The sequence below is a fragment of the Bombina bombina genome, chromosome 6 (genome assembly GCF_027579735.1).
Source record: "Bombina bombina isolate aBomBom1 chromosome 6, aBomBom1.pri, whole genome shotgun sequence".
Classification (NCBI taxonomy): Eukaryota; Metazoa; Chordata; class Amphibia; order Anura; family Bombinatoridae; genus Bombina; species Bombina bombina.
Genome location: NC_069504.1, coordinates 51,853,897 through 51,873,932, shown reverse-complemented (window position 1 = coordinate 51,873,932; position 20,036 = coordinate 51,853,897). Strand labels below are relative to the sequence as shown.

The 20,036-nt window shown below is 38.6% G+C and overlaps 1 protein-coding gene across 1 annotated transcript in view; it reads right to left on the bottom strand.

The window, feature by feature from the left end:
- Positions 1-20,036, bottom strand: part of PODXL (podocalyxin like) — a 238,120-nt gene that overhangs the window by 36,719 nt on the left and 181,365 nt on the right. Inside the window, exon 5 of the mRNA XM_053716395.1 lies at positions 6,396-6,567. Coding sequence (XP_053572370.1) covers positions 6,396-6,567 — 172 coding nt within the window. The remainder of the gene's footprint in view (positions 1-6,395; positions 6,568-20,036) is intronic.

Genomic DNA, 20,036 nt, shown 5'->3' with positions numbered 1-20,036 from the left:
GTATTTATAGGCATTTTGAGGTTTGGGAAACTTTGCCCCTCCTGGTAGGATTGTATATCCCATACATCATTAGCTCATGGACTCTTACCAATATGAAAGAAATGAATTTATCAGGTAAGTTCTTACTTAAATTATGTTTTAATATCTACATTAAAAAGTAAGTTATACCCTACCACTGTTTCTATTACAAGAGAGACAATCCGTCTCTGGGATAAAAATATTAAAAAAATACCCTCACATCTCCTGCCCATACTCCCCTTTGACCCAGCTGGTAGGGAATAGCTCCTTCCCACTACATACAATACTACGCACACCGGAGATTCCTAATATCCGAGAATTGTCTCCAGTATGTACTCTATACCAAGATAATAAATTAAAATCCCACAATGAAATCGCTACCCTACTTGGACCTATATTCCAAAACTGGTTTACTTTTCTTCTCACATACGTAAATACGCTGCCTTCTTACATAAACTAATGGGAAATTGAGGTGGGAGATTCTCTTCCCAAACAAAACTGGCTACGCATCTTCTTGCATATGAGCAAATCTTCTTCCTCCATCTCTACCTTAGAAATGAATTTAAAACTACTAAGCAGGTGGTATTATACACCAACACGCCTACATCATCTATTCCCCAACACTCCAGCAAATTGCTGGAGAGGCTGTTTCGATCCAGGATCCCACACGCATATATGGTGGTCATTCCAGTTGCTAAACGATACTGGGAACTAATCAAAGTCGAAATAGAAAAAGTTATACAAGTCTCCCTCCCCTTTACTATTTGGGCCTTTCTTTTTAATCTTTTTCCTAAAGTTACATGCAAATTGAGATTCACATAATTAACCATTATGATCAACTCAGCGAAAAAATGAATACCCCTTCACTGGAAAAAGCTAGAACTTCCCAAAATCCAGACTTGGAAACATACAGTATCTCATACGTTGCAATTAGAAAAGTACCACTTCGCAACAACTAAACGAATAAATGATTATCGCTCCATTTGTTCCTGTGGGAAGAATACGTAAATGCATAAGATGATTCTAGCTCATATACCCTCCACAATAAAATACAACTCAGATACACAAACTGCCCTTCATTATTATTATTAGTCTGTTAATTTGTTGGAACCTTACATAACAAAACAAAAAACAAAGAGAGCAATGTTTGATGTCAATGTAAACCTTCTTATCTACCTTGCATATATTTTGGTACAACACCACTGCTGTCTCTACAATTGTGGTCTCTTTTCTTTAAAGAGACCAATCTGTACCTTCTGCAAACTGTTTTAAGTTATAGCGTAACTTCATTACAACTGATGAATTAAAATCCATCTAAAATATTACTAACATTCCGGATCTGTTTTTATAAAGCTGAGAGTTTACCATCACTTTAATTTCGGCTCGGAAGCCTGTGACTAGGAAAATTTACCATAAAGCCTGGAAAGCCTTTATTTCTTGTTGTATAAAACATGTTTTTTTTTTTTTATTATTCTTTTAGAATTCCTAGGATACTACAGTTTTTTCAGGATGGCTTAGATAAGGGTTTATCTGCCAGTTCCCTGAGAGGTCAGATTTCCGCTCTTTCAATTTTGTTTCATAGGAAAATTGCTAATTTTCTTGATATTCATGGTTTTGTCCAGGCTTTGTTTCATATAAAACCTGTAATTAAGCCAATATCTCCTCCTTGGAATCTGAACTTGGTATTAAAGGGACACTGTGCTAAAAAAAAACCTTTCCATATACCAAATAAACGTTGTGAAACAGTACCTTTTTCAATGCACTTTTATTTTCAAATATTTATCGTTTTGCCGCAATCTTTGGTTTTTTTTTTTTTTTTTTAATTTTCCAAACACACTCCATGGGTACCTTTTCAAGCTGTGCAACCCGGGCTGACAACCCGGGTTAGAATATGGCGGCACTTAGCCGCATGTGCATACGTCACTCGCTGGATAGCTGTTGAATGTAGGAGACTTGGTTGTAGGTAATATGGGCTTGAGCACATGCGCGATCTCAACGGCACTTAATGCATATGTGCAAGACAAAGCATATTATTTTAATAATATGCAAAGAAACGGCCACCGATTGGAGGAAGGAATGAATGGAATGCACATCCCATATTTAGTGGGTTGGTCATTCATGACGTCAGGATAAAAGTTTATAAATGTTTTTTCATAGTTTTACATGGATCGTTCAACATTTGCAGTAAGTGCATTTTATTATTTATTATTGGTAATTAGAGTATATATAATCGTTATATACACAACATTTTTTACAGTAATCCTTTGTGTTTTGCAAGCTCCTCCATTTGAAACCATACATAAGATTGACATCAAGCTACGTTTTGAAAAGTATTGTTTCTTTTAGCTATTTAATCTGCTAGAAGAGTTTCTAAATTATCTGCTCTTTCTTGTGAACTTCACTGTCTGATTTTTCAGGATAAGCCAGTCTTAAGAACTTCTTTTGCTTTCTAGCCAAAGGTTGTTTCTTCGGATAACAACAGCAGATACATTGTTGTTCCCTCCTATGTGTCCTAATTCCAAATCTGCTTCAGAAAGATCTTTGCATAATTTGGATGTTGTTAGGGTATTAAATTATTACTTTGATGCTATAGGACTTTAGACAAACTACTATAGTTTGTTCATTCATTTTTCTGGCTCTAGGAAATGACAGAAGGCTTCTGCCATTTCTTTAGCTTCTTGGTTGAAAATTTAATTCACAAAGCTTATTTGGAAAGCAGGTCAGCCTCCACCCGCAACTGATTACTGTTCATTCTACCAGATCAGTTGCTACTTCATGGGCTTTTAAGACTGAGGACTCAGTTGTTCACATTTGTAAAGCAGCTACTTCGGGGCGAATTAATCATTGTACGAGCAGACATGATCCGATATTGCGGATGTCCGCTGCACATTGATAAATGCCAACAGCATAAGCTCTCGGCATTTATCAATTTGCATCAGCAGGTTCTTGTGAATTGCTGGTGCACATACCGCCCCCTGCAGATTTTACGGCCAATTGGCCGCTAGCAAGGGGTGTTAATTAACCCGATCATATTGGATCGGGTTGATTTCTGGCGATGTCTGTCCGCCGCCTCAAAGCAGGCAGACAGGTTATGGAGCAGTGGTCTTTAGATCCGCTGCTTCATAACTTGTGTTTCCGGCCAGTCTGAAGGCTCACCAGAAACACGGGGACACAACCTCCATATGTAGCTTGATAAATATGCCCCTTGGTCTTCTTTGCATTACTTTTACTAAATTCTACAATTTTTATGTTTTTTCTTCCTCTGAGGCAGCTTTTGGCAGACAGTCTAGTCAAAATTAAACTTTCATTCCTACGGGAACAGTATCCTAACTTCTCCTCAACCTAATTAAATCCGAACTCATGAATATAAATACTCCCCACAACATATATCTATCCTACATGAAAAATACTCGATCCCTATAGCTAGTCATAAACTTAAGTACCTAGGGATACATCTCAACACCTTGTGTGGAAGATCTATTTAAACATAACTATATACCTTAAAAAATGAAACTAGTTAGAGACTTATCAGGCTGGAAGAACAAGTCTCTTGGCTAGGGAGGATAGGAGCCTTCAAGATGAATATCCTCCCTAGAATTCTTTATTTTCTCCAAGCATTACCAATTCCGTTACAGGAAGGATACTTAAAACAACTGCAAACCATCATAGAGCAGTACATTTGGGCAAACACCAAACCCAGAATCCCGAAGAAGACAAATGTACTTACTAGGGGGGTTGGGGCTGCCTAACTTAGTTGCATATAAGAAGAGTGATTTCCTACAAAGGGTGGTGGAGTGGTCACATAACAATACGGATAAGGCTTGGATACACCTGGAACAGGCAAATATTTAAACTAAATAACATGGGTAACTTTAGCTTGGATTCCTGTAAGTACATAGGCCAAAGCATATCTCAAAATTCCTAATAACCACAGAATCACTCTTAGAATGGGATAAAACTTTGGCAACAAGCACTCACATTTCGTCTAGAAACTCTCCTCTCACGGCCCGATTATTGAAAACCCTGAGCTTCCATACTGGACAACAGGGCTTACGAAAACAAACATCCATACAGTCTCAGAGTAGGGTCCATGCATTTCCTTAGGGAAAATAACCTACTTAAAACTCAAGCTCAAATAGCAAGAGACCCATACAGAGATCTTCACCTCATGGCTCAACTTTAACAGACTGCTTCACTACATCTCACACCACAAATACAGAAAGACCTAGGGAGGGATCCCACAACCTTTGAGGTCTTTGTATCCTTCTGAAAACTACCGAGACCAATCTCATATCTATCCTATATAAAATCTCATCCACTGATAATGAAACACCACTTTCCCACCTACACCTTAGCTTGGAATACAGAGTTGCCCAGGAATCTGGGTGCAGATGTCTGGTCAAAGGCCCTTTGGGGCTCACAAATCACTCATCGGTCTCCGCCAACATACAAGTGAAAACACTTTAAACTCCTGAGCCGATGGTACCACACACCGGTCAGGCTCCACAGAATCTTCCCCTCATTGAGCAGCTCCTGTTGGAGAGGTTGTGGGGGAGAGTGCTCTCTGTCCGCATATATGGTGGTCGTGTCCCAAATTGGGAAGTTACTGGGTAACCATCTTTCTCTACAGTATCAAACATACTAAACATTCACATACCAAATGCCCTAGAAAGCATACTGTTCTGCTCTCTTCCTACTATCAAGGAACCAGCCAAACTGGCTCTATTGCTAATAATGATTACGGGGGCTAAGAAACTCATTACCCAAAAAATGGAAATCCCAAACGACTCCCACAGTAGAAGAGTGGAAACGGGAGGGGTTTTCAGATCTTATTTCTCTAGAAAGATACCACTACCTTAAGATAAATAAGCTTGACACACATGAGATGATCCAGCAATATGGAATGGTACTATATAGATTGGGAGTATCTGGCACCCTCCCCCCCCCCTTCCTCTTCTTGTCCCTTCCTCTCTTCTCCCTCCACTTCCTACTCTTTCTAGCTCTTGCTGGATATAACTTGTTGTATATAGTGCTCCTACGTAGATAGCAGTAGAGCTTGTGGCAGTGGTAACGATACTGGTATCACCAAACATATTGTATATGTCATAAACATAAAATTAGATGGTTTTCAAAGATTGATGTTTACTTTATTCGAGGCCAAGACTTAAAGACAATAGTTTCAAATTATATAGATAAAGAGAAAGGCTTCTAATTGTTTTGACAGGACTGAATCACGATATGTTACCCCCTGTGTTGTAATGTAAATTTTGTTGTGAATATTGTAAACCTGTAAAATGCATAATAAAGCTTTTTTGAAAACTAAAAAAACTAAAAAAAAAATAAAAAAAAAAATGTAAACTTTCATGATTCAGATAGGGCATGCAATTTTCCTTTTTTACTTATATCATTAAACTTGCTTTGTTCTTTTGGTATTCTTTGTTGAAAGCTAAACCTAGTAGCCCCATATGCTAATTTCTAAGCACCTTGAAGGCCGCCTCTTATCTCAGAGCATTTTGACCGTTTCACAGCTAGGGGGTGGTAGTTCATGTGTGCCATATAGATAACATTTGAGCTCATGCACATAGGGCTACCTAGGAAGTCAGCACTGATTGGCTAAAATGCAAGTCTGTCAACAGAACTGAAATAAGGGGGCAGTCTGTAGAGGCTTAGATACAAGGTAATTACAGAGGTAAAACGTGCATTATTATAACTGTGTTGGTTATGCAAAACTGGGGAATAGGTAATAAAGGGATTATCTATCTTTTTAAACAATAACAGTTTCGGTGTTGACTGTCACAGGGCAGTTGTTCAGTTTTTGATTCTTGTCTGTTTTATGTTTTTAGGTGCATTAAAACAAAAAAAGATTTTATCGGGGTTGTGGAATAATTTCTCAGTGAAAAAGTTGTTTTTAAATCCCTCCCTTTATGCTATTACCCGTGGACTCCACAGCTTGGGCGTTAGTTCCCATGAGTAATGGATCATGGACTCTCACCACCTGTATGAAAGAAAAACATATATTATTCTTACCTAATAAATTAATTTCTTTTTCTGGTGATGAGAGTCCACAAGACCCCCACCCTTTCTTTTAAGGGTTTGTTTTCTTTTTTTAAAGCACATCTTTTCCCTGCTACATTTTTTGGCTCTTGCGCTTTTTCCTACCTCACTTCTGCTCGGCTATGTGTTAGACTGAGTTATGTGTGAGGTGGGAGGTGTTACATAGAGATCTTGGAGTTTGGGACTCTTTGCCTCCTCCAAGTGGTAGGTAAGGTTATTCCCATAAGTAATGGATTGTGGACTCTCACCACCATGAACTAAATGAATTTATCAGGTAAGCATAAATGATGTTATTGTATACAGACCCCATAGTAAGTACTTACATTTCACTGTAACATCCTTGACCAGAACACTTGAAGTCTTCTTATCATAAACCAAAGAGATGCTACATTTGTCTGTGTCCGGCTGAAACCCATTTTTGACTGCATTGCACATAATATTCTTTATCTTATTCAACTCTGAAGTTCCAGATGACGTCAACATTACTCCTGAGTCCTGAAATACAGAAAGATTCAACTACTACTGTTTGTGTTTCACATTTGAAGTGACCGTAAACTAGGGTTGCCATAATTCTCTTCCACTAATGCAGGACAAAGTGATATTTGACTGAATGAGAGGGTTTTTCAGGGGGGAGTATATGGACAAATAATTAACATACTACTACAGTAGCAGTTAAAGGAACAGTCTACATATAATTTGTATTGTTTTAAAAGATAGATAATCCCTTTATTACCCATTGTCGCCAGTTTTGCACCAACCAACACAGTTATATTAATATACTTTTAACCTCTGTGATTAACCTTGTATCTAAGCATCTTCTGACAGCCCCCTGATCACATGACTGTGACTATTTAAAATCTATAGAGTTGCATTTAGTATTGTGTTGTGCTAAATCTTAAATAACTTCCCTGGCGTGAACGCATTGTTATCTATATGGCCCACATGAACTTCAGTCTCCTGTTGTGGAAAAGCAAATACAATAGCATGTGAATAAGAGGTCTGTCAATATAGCCTTTGAGGTTTTAAAGGTTATAAGTATATTAATCTAGCAATGTTGGTTTTGCAAAGCTGGGGAATGGGTAGTAGGGCATTCTCTAACTTTTTAAACAATAACAATTTTTGTGTAGACTGTCCCTTTAACAATGTTTTTTTAATTATTTTATTTATTAAGGTTACCAGCAATTTGACACACCAAAAGCAAACATAATATGAATATCCAAAAGGAACAATTGGTTATATGAACTGTTGCATAAAAGTTGGAAATACACAAAGTGACTTGTCATTGTATAAATTGCTGTGTAGGATTCAATCATTAACTGAAAAACAACAGAGTAGCCTGGCTGGCCTTAATTAATAAAAATAATCAATAAATATATATATATTATATATTCGTCATTTTAAATGGATTTTGCCTTTTATTTGTACAGTGTTTCAATATTTCTGTCACAGTGCTACAAGGAGGTTTGTGGTCTCTACGTAAGACTTATCTAGCATAATGCATAAAACTTCTAGAGTAACATGAGCTGGTTTACAATAATTGAATAGTAGATAAACAGGGAGTCAGTATTTCCTCTGCTAAGTGGAGGTAGAATAAAACCTAAGTTACCAACATGCTACCTTATTCTCGGGGTAGTGGATACACAGAGTGCTCACTTTGCAAGAAAACAAGTAAGTTGTTTGCTTTTTTAGACACAATATGTTTCTTTTTATGTTCACTCGCATTAGTAAAAACAAATAATGTTAAATCAAAGTATTGTTTATTATCCTATAAACAGCACTCCTGAAACTCCTCCCCTTTCATCTCCAGATAATGATACGGCCAGTGATTGGCCATACACAGCGTCTTCACAGGACAAACAAAATTCCCCAGACCTGCTGAAATTGCTTTTTGTAAAAATCCCCTTTATCGAATAAATAGTGTTAAAAAAATACAAGCATATTAAAACATAAATTGTCTGATACAAGCTGCCCACATCGAGCCTCTCTAGGGATACCTTTTCAATGCTTTATACATGTCACTTTTAACATGGGAACATATTGGTAGTGGTACCCTTGCAGATTTTACCAGTTAAAAGGCAAATATGTACCTTGAGTTACTAAATTGGACCTCAGTCCTATGGTACCATAATGTACCCTTAAAAAGGTTTTTATTTTTGGCCTTTTCAGACAGCACATTAAAAATGTCAAAATGCTGTTCCATCATATTATTAAATAACTTTTAAAAAATACATTCACCTACATTGTGCTCTTGCTCAGAAAAATGAAACATATAAGTCTAACTTCAAACAATTATAAGAAAAACTTACAGTAGCCAGAATGCAGGTCCTAAGACTCTGCCATAGGGAAAACTGAAGTTACCCAGCAAGACCAACTGTTGCAAAAGGGCTAGAGAACTAGACTCTAACAAAACATCATTTAACTTATCGTGACACATATAAACATAGAGAAAAACATAGACAACACCATAATAGTAAAATATAACTAACAAAAGGAAGGGGGATTCAGGGGAGATATAAACAATAAAACTCACAAACAATATTATTTACATTTGTTACTATATATAGGGTGACAATGCAAATATATGGTTGTGAGTTTATTGTTTATATCTCTCCTGTGTATATATATATATATATATATATATATATATATATATTATATAATATATATATATATAATTAATATATATATATATATATATATATATATATACAAATTAGTCTTTCCCCCGTATACATTTTGGTTAAGAACCTTTTACCATAGATGGCATCAGTGTTTGTGTGCAAAAGTCAAAATTTGCATAAATTAAAAGAGAGAAGCGCTCTACCTGGGAACAGACAATAGCATAATAGCTTGTTCTATGACTAGTTACCAAGAGAAGCCTCTTTTTGCTCAACTGTGTCTTTCACAGAGAAAAACTTTCCTGTAGCATATCCGTCTGATCCTGACTTAACAGTACAGTCCAGTCCTGAAATACCCAGGCATTCCCTCTCTGAACAAGGGAAACAGCAAAACCCCAGTCGTACGTTGAGCAAAAAGAGGCTGCTTCTTGGGTGGTAACTAGCCATAGAACAAGCTATTATGCTATTGTTCATTCCCAGGTTGAGCGCTTCTCTCTTTTTATTTCTGCAAATTATGACACTTAGGGAAGTCTCCCTAAGTGTTGATGCCGGAATCCAGACGTGGACCCGTTGTTCAGTGTGCCTAGAGGGATATGGCTGCACATCACTGACGAGGCCCACAGTAGGCTGAAATGCACCGTCTGGGGTTTTGCCGTTTCTCTCGTTCAGGAGAGGTATTGCCTGGTATTTCGTGGCTGGACTGTACTGTGAAAGGCAGGATCAGACTGATATGCTTCAGGAAAGTTCTTCTCTGTGAAAGGCACATGTTGAGCAAAAAGAGGCTGCTTCTTAGTTGGTACTAGCCATAGAACAAGCTATTATGCTATTGTTCGTTCCCAGGTTGAGCGCTTCTCTCTTTTTATTTTATGCAAATTATGACACTTAGGGAAGTCTCCCTAAGTGTGATGCGGGAATCCAGACATGGACCCGTTGCTCAGTGTGCTAGAGAGATATGGTTTCACCTCACTGACAAGGCCCCACAATAGGCCAAAATGTAAGTCTGGGGTTTTGCTGTTTTCTCTCGTTCAGAGAGGGATTGCCTGGTATTTTGGGGCTGGACTGTACTGTGAAGTCAGGATCAGACTGATATGCTTCAGGAAAGTTCTTCTCTATGAAAAGCACATGTTGAGAAAAAAGAGGCTGCTTCTTGAGTGGTAACTAGCCATAGAACAAGCTATTATGCTATTGTTCATTTCCAGGTTGAGCGCTTCTCTCTCTTTATTTATGCAAAAAGTCGAAGTTAGAATATTGTGACCACATTAATGTTTCCCCATAGAAGTCAATTCTACACCCTACTCGCACGTTAACCCGATCACATTTTCTCAAGTGTGCTAACCTGACATGGAAATATGAATATTTTCATGTCAGGTTAGCACACTTGAGAAAATGTTCTTCACATATAATATGTTCTATATACACTCACTGGACACTTTATTAGGTACACCTACAGAATTGGACCCCCTTTTGCCTTCAGAACTGACTTAATTCTTTATGGCATAGATTCAACAAGGTGTTGGAAACATTCCTCAGACATTTAGTCCATATTGACATGATAGCATCAGGTGGTTGCTGCAGATTGTCAGCTGCACATCCATGATGTGAATCTCCCGTTCCACCACATCCCAAAGGTGCTCTATTGGATTGAGATCTGGTGATGGTGGAGGCCATTGGAGTACAGTAAACTCATTTTCATGTTCAAGAAACGAGTTTGAGATTATTTGAGCTTTGTGACATGGTGCATTATCCTGCTGGAAGTAGCCATCAGAAGATGGGTACACTGTAGTCATAAAGGGATGGACAAGGTCAGCAACAATACTCAGGTAGGCCGTGGCATTTAAATTATGCTCAATTGGTACTAAGGGGCCCCAAAGTGTACCAAGAAAATATCCCCACACCATTACACCACCACCAGCCTGAACCATTGATACAAGGCAGGATGGACCCATGCTTTCATGTTGTTTATGCCAAATATCTGACCCTACAATCGGAAAGTCGCAGCTGAAAGTCGAGACCTCATCAGACCAGGACACACGTTTTCTAATCTTCTATTGTCCAATTTTGATGAGCCAGTGTGAATTGTAGCCCTCAGTTTCCTGTTCTTAGTTGACAGGAGTTGGCACCCGGTGTTGTCTTCTGCTGTAGCCCATATGCTTCAAGGTTCAACGTGTTGTGCGTTCAGAGATGTTATTCTGCATCACCTTGGGTTGTAACGAGTGGTTATTTGAGCTACTATTGCCTTTCTATATATCTCAACCAGTCTGGCCCATTCTCCTCTGACCTCTGACATCAAAAGGCATTGGTCGTCCATACAACTGCCCGCTCACGGCATATTTTCTCTTTTTTTAGCCCATTCTTCTGTAAACCCTAGAGATGGTTTTGCGTGTATGTAAATAAATAGTGCAATAATCCAGCACTCCTCTGTACCATGTAGCAAGCTGGGGTGCATCCTACATTAGAGTATACAAAACTGTCCTAAGACAGCACTCTCTATGAGTTAAATAATTTTAATAACATTTTCATGCGTGACCCCGTCATCATACAAGTGAAAAAAGCAATATATATATAGGTATATATACAGCAGACAGAAGACAGCAATCACTGGACTTAAATAATACAAACAATGTTGTTTTTCCAGTGACGTTTCGTGGAATGCTCCCTTCATCAGACCAGTAGTAACAAAGTGAACACAAACATTTAAATCCACCAGTGACCCTCCCCCTGTGGAAAAAATACACCAAACCAGTTGCCAGGGCAACCAGCCCAAACAACAAATAATAATGCAACAGTGTACATCAATACATTCAAAAGTGACTAATAAGTGACATAAACAGTGTAACAACGTACATCCTATACAATATGACTAAAATGCAGGAGCAGCATATATATATTATACATATATATATTATATATAATATATATGCAATGTAGTATCATAGACACACAGCCTAAGTGTTGCCATTATAGTATGGGATAAAACTTTAAATAAATGGCATACCCCTATAGGATCATAGTTCTTCTTCCAAGAGTGATCTCCGAAGATCATCATGGAGCAATCGTTTGTGTTGCTGGTGGCTCCAGCATGGCTCACAGGTTCTGGTATGCGGATCTTGTTCGTATGTCCAGTTGCCAACCTTGGCCACTTCCATTAAGACCAGACCTTCTGTCTCAAGGTCCATTTTTCCATCAGGTCTCAAATCATTAAATTTGAAGGTATGAATATTGAACGCCTAGTGCTTAGTCATAGAGGTTTCTCTGACTCAGTGATTAATAATATGTTACAGGCTCATAAATCTGTTTCTAGAAAGATTTATTATCGAGTTTGGAAGACTTATATTTCATTGTGTTTCTTCTTATAAATTCTCCTGGCATTCTTTTAGAATTCCTAGAATTTTGCAGTTTCTTTAGGATGGTTTGGATAAGGGTTTGTCTGCAAGTTCCTTGAAAGGACAAATCTTTGCTCTTTCTGTTTTATTTCACAGAAATATTGCTAAGCTTCCTGACATTCACTGTTTTGTTCAGACTGTGGTTCATATCAAACCTGTTATTAAATCAATCTCTTCCTCCTTGGAGTCTTAATTTGGTTTTGAAGTGCATTACCAGGCTCCTCCATTTGAGCCTATGCATTCTTTAGACATTAAAATAGTTTTCTTGGAAAGTGTTGTTTCTTTTGGCCATCTCTTCTGCTAGAAGAGTTTCTGAGTTATTGCTCTCTCTTGTGAATCTCCTTTTCTGATTTTTCATCAGGAATAAGGCAGTTTTGCAGACTTCATTTAAATTCTTACCTAAGGTTGTGAATTCTAATAACATTAATAGAGAAATTGTTGTCTCTTCCTTGTGTCCCTACTCCTAAGAATTCTTTGGAGAGATCTTTACATTCTTTGGATGTGGTGAGAGCTCTGAAATATTATGTTGAAGCTACTAAAGATTTCAGGAAGACTTCTAGTCTATTTGTTATCTTTTCTGGTTCTAGGAAAGGTCAGAATGTTTCTGCCGTTTCCTTGGCATCGTTGTTAAAGCTTTTGATTCTTCAAGCTTATTTGTAGTCGGGTCAAGCCCCGCCTCAGAGAATTACAGCTTATTCTACTATATCAGTCGTCCACTTCAAGAATGAAGCTTCAGTTTGATCAGATTTGCAAAGCAGCAACTTGGTCTTCTTTGCATACATTTACTAAATTCTACCGCTTTGATGTATTTGCTTCTTCGGAAGCAATTTTTGGTAGAAAAGTTTCTTCAGGCAGCTGTTTCATTTTGATTTCTTACTGCTTATGATTTAAGTTTTTCTTTTTATTTATGAGAATAAACTTATATTTTGGGTTGTGCATAATTTTTTTTCACAGAAAAATGGCTGTTTTATTTTTTCCCTCCATCTCTAGTGACTCTTGCGTGGAGTTCCACATCTTGGGTATTGCTATCCCATACGTCACTAGCTCATGGGACTCTTGCCAATTACATGAAAAGAAAACATAATTTATGTAAGAACTTACCTGATAAATTCATTTCTTTATCATATTGGCAAGAGTCCATGAGGCCCACCCCTTTTTATGGTGGTTATGATTTTTTTGTATAAAGCACAATTATTTACCAATTCCTTTGTTGATGATTTTTTACTCCTTTCTTATCACCCCACTACTTGGCTATTTGTTAAACTGAAATTGTGAGTGTGGTGAGGGTGTATTTATAGGCATTTTGAGGTTTGGGAAACTTTGCCCCTCCTGGTAGAGTTGTATATCCCAGAACATCATTAGCTCATGGACTCTTGCCAATATGAAAGAAATTAATTTATCATGTAGTTCTTACATAATGATGTTCTTTACTTCCAAAATATAAAACCTTGCATTTTCCAGTATTAAATCTCATTTTCCATTTACCTGCCCATCCTTCTAATTTTTGTAGATCCCTTGTAAATCAAGTTAATCCTACACTGACCTAATGACCTTACAAAACTTTGTATCATCTGCAAAAATAGAGATGTTGCTATTTAATCCTTGCTCCAAGTCATTAATAAAATATTAAAAAGAAAAGGGCCCACTACTGATCCCTAGAGGACTCCACTGTTTACCTTTGTCCAATCTGAGTATTATCCATTAACTACTACTTGTTGTCCCCTATCTTTTACCCAGTTATGTATCCATGAGCTAACATTTTCAGCTATTCCAGTCCCTTCATTTTGTACATTAATCGCTCATTGTTGTACTGTATCAGATGCCTTTGCTAAATCCAAGTATATCACCATCAACTGATTCCCTTTATCTATATTTTTACTTGCTTCCTTGTAGCATCTAATTAGATTAGTTTTGACATGATCAATTTTTCATAAAACATGCTGATTTGAACTCATATCTTGTTTACATGAATATACTCATCACTATAATCCTTATTATCCCTTCAAGTATCTTCCCACTATTGATGTCAGACTAACTGGTCTAAAGCTTCCTGGATCAGCCCCTGCTTCCCTTTTTAAAAGCTGGCACCACATCAGCTTTACATTAGTCCAGGGATACTCTTGAAAAATTAAGAGAAGAGGTTTGTCTATAACAGAGCTAAGTTCCTGTAAAACTGTTGGGTGTATTCCATCTGGGCCTGGAGTTTTATTTTCCTTAATATTATCCAGTTTTTTCCTAATATCCTCTAGAAATAACACAGTTAATGGTATGGGCTTGTATGTCTAGTTTGTTTCAAAGTGTCTCCTATTGGTTTCCTCTCTTGTGTATACTGAAGAAAAGTACTGGTTTAGTACCTCAACCTTCTCCCTGTTACTGTTAATCGTGCTACCCTCCACAACATTTTTATGTACCCTATATTGTCCTTCTTAGATTTTTCTGCCATTTATGTACTTAAAAAACCTTTAAGGTTTGACTTAGAATCATTTGCAATTAATCTTTCATTTTCAATTTTGGCTAATTTGATTGCTTTTTTGCATGCTTTTTTGCATTCCTGTATATATTTGGAATGCTGAGTCTGTACTATTTTCTTTGAATGATTTAAATTACCTACGTTTTGTCCTAATTTCTCCTAACACATTTTTATTCAGCCACATTGGCTTGGATTTATAATATTTTACTTTATAACCATGTGGTATGTGTTGATATGTATATATTTATTTAACAAAGTTTCTGTGTATTTATTAAAGAACTACTTTGTCGCAATTTATGTTATTTAACAATTTCCTTAAATAATTTAATTTGCTTTCTTAAAATGAAAAAGTCTTAATTGAGCCGTTAAGACACTGCTTATGGAAAGGGATTTCAAATGTGACAATGTTATGCTCACTGTTACCCAAATGTTCTTTTGACATCTATGTTTGATAACTCTAAATCCAATATTGCTTTATTTCTAGTTGGCTCCTCTATTAATTGTGACAGGAAGGTTATCCCTTGAGAACATTTAAAAATCCATCTCCCTTAGCTGTATTACTAGGTTTTCATTGGCCCAGTTTATTTCAGGGGTTATTGAAATCTCCCATAATTACAGCACTGGTATTATTAGCAGCCTTTCCTATGTGCAATTAGTAGTTGAGTTTCCTCCATGTCACTAATGTTTGGGGGCTTCTAGCATGTTCCTTGTAATATTTATTTAGAATTTTTTTCCCACTCTTTATTTTAACCCACAAGGTCTCTACATTATCACCTGTAACATCATAACTACCTTTCCCTATTGTAGGCTTATGGTCCGGTTAATATACATGCAAATTCATCCACCCTTTGTATTACTCCTGTCTCTCCTAAATGAATATAACCCTGTAAGTTAACTGCAACAGTCATGTGATATCATCCCACCACATTTCAGTTATACTGATAATATCATAGTCCTCTTCATGCAACTAAAAGGCGCCAGCTCCCCCAAATTATAGGCAGCCTTGAAACCGCCCATCCCCTCAACCTTTTGGTCACACAAGGATTGAACCTTTGTTTGGGAATTAAATGGTACAGACATTGACCCTTTGACAGTTGGCAGCATATTTGTACCTTATTAACCCCTAAATTGTACACATTATTTCCTTAAGGATAACTATGACCCATTTAAAGTACAACCACAGCAGTTGTAACCCTAAGTGTTCACAAACAGACCCCAACTGTACCCATTTTCTGATAGTGTACACTTGTTGCCATTGACTATTGCAACTCCATCCTCTCTGCCTCCCTAGTTGCTGCTATCTCCTTGAAATCCATAATAAATGCCTCTGCCAGGCTAATCTTCCTTACATGTTGCTTCTCATCTGCTGCACCTTCCTGCCAGTCCCTTCACTTGGCTTCCTCTAACCTCCAGAATAAAACACAAAATCCTGACTCCAACTTTAATGCTCTTATAACACTGCTCACCTTATATCTCCAACCTAGTCTCCAGATACTCGCCTTCCCGTCCCTTCACTCTGCTCATGACCTCCTTTACTCCTCCTCTCTTGTTACCTCTTCACATTCCCGTCTGCAAGACCTCTCTCCAGACTGGCCCCTATTTTGTGGAGACTCTCTGCCTGGCCCACAAGACCCTCCCCTGGTTTTCAAAATGTCAAACTCTCCTTACAGGCGTCTATTATTAGTATTATTGTTTATTTTGTAGAGCACCAACAGATTCCACAGTGCTATAAACATAGGCGGAATACAAGGAAATATTTATAGGGATCAGATGGGTAGAGGGCCCTGTCAAGGGTTGCACTGTTGTAGTCAGCTCTAAAGAAGGTGATCTACAAACAGCATGGCTCTTAGGCTTACATGCTAAGGGGGTTCAAGTGGATAGCAATGGAGGAGAGGAAATTGTATAATGAAAAGGTTAGTGTAGGTTGTATGCATCCTGAACAGTGGAATCTTTAGGGAGTGCTTGAAGTTTTCAAAACTAGGGGAGAGTCTTGTGGAGCGAGGCAGAGAGTTCCACACGATGGGAGCCAGTCTGAAGAAGGTCCTGTAAGGGGGAGTGTGAGGAGGTAACGAGAGGAGGAGAGTAGGAGGTCTGAGCAGAGTGAAGGGGACAGGAGGGAGAGTATCTGGAGGGGCAAGGTCTGAGATATAGGGGGGGAGCAGTGCAGTTGAGAGCTTTGTTATGTCAGAGTGAGAATTTTGTGTTTAATCTGGAGGCAAGAGGAAGCCATGAAGGGATTTGCATTGAGGGTGCCGCAGATTGATGAGTGACTTGTAAGGAAGATGAGCCTGGCAGAGGCATTCATTATGGATTGTAAAGGAGCTAGGCGGCAGCTGTGGGAGGCCAGAGAGGACAGAGTTGTAGTAATCAAGGCGGGAAAGGACGAGAGAGTGGATTACAATCTTAGTTGTGTCTTGTGTAAGGAAATGTCTAATTTTAGAGATGTTTTTAAGGTGGAAGCAGCAGGATTTAGCAAGACTGAATGTGAGGAGGTAAAAGAAAGTCTGAGTCAAGTGTGACCCCAAAACATCGGGGCATGCGTGGTAGTGGTAATGATGGAGTTCTCAACAGTTATAGAGAGATTGGGAGTGAGATTTTGGAAGAAGGGGGGAAAATAAGGAGCTCAGTTTTTGGAGAGATTTAGGTTGAGGTAGTGAGAGGACATCCAGGAAGAGTTGTGAGAAAAACAGTTAGTGACATGGGTTTAGCAAGGAAGGAGATAGGTCTGGTGCAGAGAAGTAGATTTGGGTGTCGTCGCATACAAATGATATTGGAACCCGTGGGACTTTATTAGGGGAACCTATGATGACGTGTAGATTGAGAAGAGAAGGTGACCGAGGACAGAGCCTATGCAGTACCCCAACAGAAAGTGGGTGACAGGGCATGAGGAAGCCCCACAGAAAGGCAACACTAAAGGTAAGGTTTTGACAGGTAGGAAGAGAACCACAAGAGGGCTGTGTCACAAATGCTGAAGGATTGGTAGGTTTGGAGCAGATCAAGGAGGTTAAGCGAGAGAGTAGGTCATTGTTAACCTTAACGGTTGCTGTCCTCTGTGAAGTGATGGGGACGAAATCCAGATTGCAGTGGGTCGAGGAGGGAGTTTAATGTAAGGAAATGGGATAGGCGGCGCATATACTAGCTTTTCGAGAAACTTTGAGGCAAGAGGGAGTAGGGAAATAGGGCGGTAGTTGGATGGGTAAGTTGGATCAAGAGAAGGTTTTTTCAGGATACGTGTGATCAGTGCATGTTTCAGAGATGAGAGAAATATACCGTGCTGAGGGAGAGGTTGAAAATGTGTGTGAATATAGGGGTAAGGGTAGAAGTGAGGGCATAGAGTCAAGGGGACAGGTAGTGAGGTGAGAGTGCAGTACAAGTGCAGAACTTCTTCCTCAGTAACAGGGGAGAAAGAGCTAAATTCATGGCTATGTGGGTTGTGGTTGATTGCGAGCATTTGAGGGGGTGAGAGGATGGAAGTATGTTTAGAGCTGATTTAGTTTCTGATGGAGTTGATATTGTTATTGAAGTGGCTGGCAAAGTCTTGAGCTTACAGAGAAGTTGTATTAGGGGGTTGGGGTGGGTGGAGAGAGTATTGAAAGTGGAGAACAGACATTTTTGTGGGTTTGAAGAAAGAGTAGAGAAGTAATATTGCTTATAGAGATTAAGGGCCAGAATAGTAGGAGTTCAAAATAAACTTGTAATGAAGGAAATCAGCTGAATTCCAAGATTTTCTCCAGTGCTGCTCAGCAGTACGGGGACATCTCCGTAGGTACCTAGGCTCTACTGTTCAGGGATGCATATATATAACACTAACATTTGCCTAATTTTAGTTCCTCTCCTCCTTTAGCTATCCCCTTGAACTCCCTTAGCATGTAAGCCTACGATCCTATTTGCTTGTTCACAATGAAACTCCTGGAAGTGTCCTCTATCCCTTAGTCTCCTAAATTTGTAACCTTATATATTAGACCCATGTTTTTAGTAGCTGCAGAACCTGTTTGTGGCTCTACAAATAACTGAGAATAATATAACATCCATACCTGCCTCTTCATATTGCACATCAATTTTATCCTCATCAGGAGCACAACAAAGAAATATGTTAAAAAAAATAGACGAAAATCTCTAAATTCATAGAAGAGAATGCCAGTTTAACTCTCAGGTAAGGGAATTTATTTTTAAACAAGAGAAATAAAGCTAAGCCGGTTTCAGAAAGACTTGATCTGTACGTGGTCTTAGTCATGTGTCAGTGTCTCATGAGTAATTATTGCTCAGTACAATGTATTTGTTACTCAGTAGGATCATTTGTCTGTCTGCCTATCGAAAGGGAATGACACTGAAGTCTGTTTTCCATTACTACTCCTGAGCCAAACACATCACAGTAACATCCTGAGAAATAAACAGGTGGGCTGGGGAATCTTTTCCCACACTCTTGTTGTTTGTGTTTCTGTGATAAACTGTGAAGCATCCCTGGAACATTTTCTACCCCCCTTCCCATGCAATCTCACATAAGTAATGGACATTGTTCTATGTTTATTCTCCGCTAATATAGAAATGACTCACTATATAAAATGAACACTCCGTATATCCAGTATTAGTCATGGGGACAATGTTAAAAGGACAGTAAAGACAAAATAAAAGTTTCATGATATAGATAGAGCAGCAATTTTAAACAACTTTCCAATAAAATTTCATGTGCACAGTCTTTTTATATTTACACTTTTTGAGTCACCATCTCCTACTGAGCATGTGTAAGAATTCACAGAAAATACATGAAATGAGCGTGCATGGGCATGTGTGCGAGCACGGGGCGGGGCGCGAGCATGGGGGTGAGATGGGAACGCTACACTATGGCACAATTTGTTTAGGGTGAGGAGGGGGGAAATGTTTATCTAAGGGATCTAAGAGGGATCGGGGTAGGTTATTGAGGGGGGCAGCTACACTACAGAAAAATAGCTTTTCTATTTAAAAATAAAAAAAAAATACCAAATTGTATGGCAAACTGGGTACTGGCAGACAGCTGCCAGTACCCAAGATGGCGGACAATAGGGTAGAGGGGGAGGGTTAGAGAGCTGGAGGGGGGACAATTGTGGGGTGGAGGGGAAAGAGAGCTGTTTGGGAGGGATTCGGGGGTGGGATGTGTCAGGTGGGAGGCTGATCTCTACACTAAAGCTAATATTAACCCTACAAGCTACCTAATTAACCCCTTCACTGCTGGTCTTAATACAAGTGTGGGTGCGCAGCTAAAGTTTTTTTTATTTGATCGCATTTAGCGGTGAAATTGTGGCATGAAATATACCAAAATGGGCCTAGATCAATAGCTAAAATTAACCCTACAAGCTCCCTAATTAACCCCTTCTCTGTTGGGCATAATACCCGTGTGGTGTGCAGCGGCATTTAGCGGCCTTCTAATTACCAAAAAGCAACGCCAAAGCCATATCTGAACAAAGGGGATCCCAGAGAAGAATTTACAACCATTTGTGCCATAATTGCACAAGCTGT